Source organism: Nicotiana sylvestris, chromosome 8, assembly GCF_000393655.2.
Source record: "Nicotiana sylvestris chromosome 8, ASM39365v2, whole genome shotgun sequence".
In the NCBI taxonomy this organism is placed as follows: Eukaryota; Viridiplantae; Streptophyta; class Magnoliopsida; order Solanales; family Solanaceae; genus Nicotiana; species Nicotiana sylvestris.
Genome location: NC_091064.1, coordinates 62,492,170 through 62,495,177, shown reverse-complemented (window position 1 = coordinate 62,495,177; position 3,008 = coordinate 62,492,170). Strand labels below are relative to the sequence as shown.

The 3,008-nt window shown below is 46.6% G+C and overlaps 1 protein-coding gene across 1 annotated transcript; it reads left to right on the top strand.

The window, feature by feature from the left end:
- The first annotated feature begins 967 nt into the window (after window positions 1-967).
- LOC138875123 (uncharacterized) lies at window positions 968-1,873 on the top strand. Its single transcript, XM_070153945.1, has one exon. It carries the CDS (start codon window positions 968-970, stop codon window positions 1,871-1,873), a length of 906 nt encoding a protein of 301 aa, XP_070010046.1.
- The last annotated feature ends 1,135 nt before the right edge of the window (window positions 1,874-3,008 follow it).

Sequence of the window (3,008 nt, the reverse complement as noted above, 5' to 3'; positions counted from 1 at the left end):
GGCACTAGTCCCCCACTGGGATCCTGCGCACAATGTCTTCCATTTCTCGGACTTTGAACTTACTCCAACTTTAGAAGAAATAGCAGGGTATATCGGCAGCGCTGAGACTCCTTTGAGACACAAATATCTGATTGCTCCAAGAGCTGTAGCAATACACCGGTTTCTGGACTCCTTAAAAATAGTCAGAACAATTCATAACCCTGACTTGGCGAAAGGTTTTTGCAGCATGAGTTTCATATATCAAAGATATGGTCACATAGGAGGATTCGACAAGCCAGAAAACCAGTTATGCAGCAAAAGTAATCGTCAAAAGTGGGAAGAACATAGACGGATTGCTTTCATGATAACTTTCTTAGGGCTCTTAGTGTTCCCAAGAAAAGACGGGAATATTGACATAAAGATAGCAGGGGTCGTCAGTACGTTGCTCACACAAAGAGATAGTACGTTGGCGCCTATGATAGTATCGGATATGTTCCGGGCTCTCACGTCTTGCAAAGCCGGAGGAAGTTTTTTCGAAGGTTGCAATTTGTTGTTGCAAATGTGGATGACCGAACACCTGTGTCACCGAGCCCAGTTTCTGAACCATGGATCCGCTGAAAGGACCTGCATAGAGGAGTTCTACACCAGAGTGAATGAGACCTACCTACCTGAAGGAGTCACAGCATGGACCTCATATTTCTGTACCCTCGACGCCAGTCAAATACAGTGGGCGCTAGGATGGTTACCAACCGACGAAGTCATATACATGCCAGCAGCCAGGCCCCATTTTCTCTTAATGGGACTTAAAAGCATTCAACCATATGCGCCGCATCGGGTTTTAAGGCAACTTGGGAGGTGTCAGATAGTGCCGAAAGATGAGGATTTAAGCACCCAGGTGATTGAGATCAGTCCCAACGGCCAATTTCCTGAAGCGAGGGTTCGCCAAATTTGGAGCCAGTGTCAATACTTAGAAGCAAATACTTGTGTAATGAATCAGGCAAAAGGGGAGGTTTCGCCCGGGTATCAGGCCTGGTACAAAGGGGAGCCATCATCTGGAAGGCTGACCAAAAGACCTCACCTGCAGGAGTTTGCCAGATCTTCACAAGAGCAGTGGGGCTGGTTGGCCAAAGAGCGGGAATATCTCGCCGAAACAGGCAAACTCAAACAACAAGTTCGAGACATGAAGTTTGAATACCAATTACAGTCCGCCGCCCACAAAGGAGAGAAGAACAGATTAACCAAAGAATGCGAAGTCCTCAAAGCTCAGATCCGGAAGATGGGAAAGGAGGCCGACAACCAGCCAAGGAGCCGGGCGGATAAAAGACTAATAGCAGGGTTAAAGGATCAGGTTGCGGAATGCCAGGAAGATTTGGAAAGATCCGAGGCTAGAACAGCAAGACTGCGGACCAAGTGGGCAAAAGGTACAATGGCCCGGAGGAAGCGCCTACAGCAAGTCATGAGGGATTGTGAACTGAGCGTCAAAGCGGTAAAGGAAACGAATTCCGCTCTGCGAGAGCGGATCTTCAAGCAAACACAAGATGCCCAAGCCGACAGAAGACGCTATTACAATGCAATAACCAGGATGGAAAGGCAAATGGAGATGTTCCAGGATCAGCTTGCCACCAATACACAAACGCTAGGGTTAAAGAGCCGACAGATAAGGCAGTTGTTCGCAGAAAGGGACGACATTCGAGGAAGGATCGACGAAATCGGGCATTACATCTACATGAAATGCCTGGCATGTGAGCAAATGCCTCGGAAGACCCTTCTTGCTTCTGTCATGGGCGGCGTCCACCGGATCATGAATGAATTAAAAAGCTTGCAGAAAGACCTCACACCTAGAGCCGCGAAAAGGCCGAATGATGCCTCGTGGATCCCTAAGTTGGAAATTTAATCCGTGGTCGAAATCTTGTCACTTGGCCTTGTTGCATTCCCATATGTTGTTTTCTATTTTTCCTTTAATCAAATAGGGTCAAAGGACCGTGGAGTCTGTATTGTTGCTATTCTTTGTTTGAAGTAATTTGTAATAGCAAAATTTTGAGAATGAATTCAATGATTTCACAAGAATTTTGTATGTCTTTACTTTAAGGCAGAACTACGCCTGGTCTGATTCACGCGGGGACGTGATACGTAGGCAATCCCCATAAGATTCGACCGCTTTTAATAAAATAAAGAAAAGAAAATACAAATAAAATAAAACGCAGGGTTTCCCAAAATACCTTTAAAGGGACGAATGAGCAAACCGGGATGACGCATGTTGTTTGAAGCAAAGCATGTAGAAACGGTTAACTGCCTAGGTGCATTGCATCCTCTATGTGTTATGATCAAATCTGTTAAAATCTAACGCTAACAAAGTTTGTTGTTGTCTGATCCAGACAAGTTAGTTGTTAAAGAACTCTGGCAACACACTCATACCAAACCAGATCCAAAGGACCGGTAGCAACAAGCATGACTACTTCAGAGAATAGTAATGAGGAAGAAAGGCCGATGAGCCAGTTGTTAAAAGAAGCGATGGAAAAGATTGAAAGGATGGGACTAGAGATGAATGCAATGCAGCTAGCCATAGCCAAAACACAAAAGAGCCCTGAAACACTGGGACACATGCCAGAATACCCTCACTCCGGCCCTTCCACAAGCCGCCCAAATCCCCTTTATCATCAAGAAAGAAGCCCTCATGATTCCCAAGCTCCACCACCCCATCAACCTCTCCCAACACCCAATATTCCCATTTTTGTGGGACCAACATCAGCCCCTTTGCAAAGGACGACCAGTGAGCCATTGTTTCAGGCTCACGATACACAATACTATCCCCCCGAGCCTACGTTTCATGCCCCCGAACCACAGGCTTACAATCCACATTTGGAAGCGCCGGCAGAGGTTGAGAAGCCGGCTAAGGCCCCTGAACAGGATGAAGTATTGAGAAAGTTCAAAAGCCTGGAGCAGTCCTTCAGGAACTTGCACGGGCTGGGCAATCAAGTCAGCGTAGCATACAAAGATCTGTGCCCTTTCCCAGACGTCCAACTCCCGGC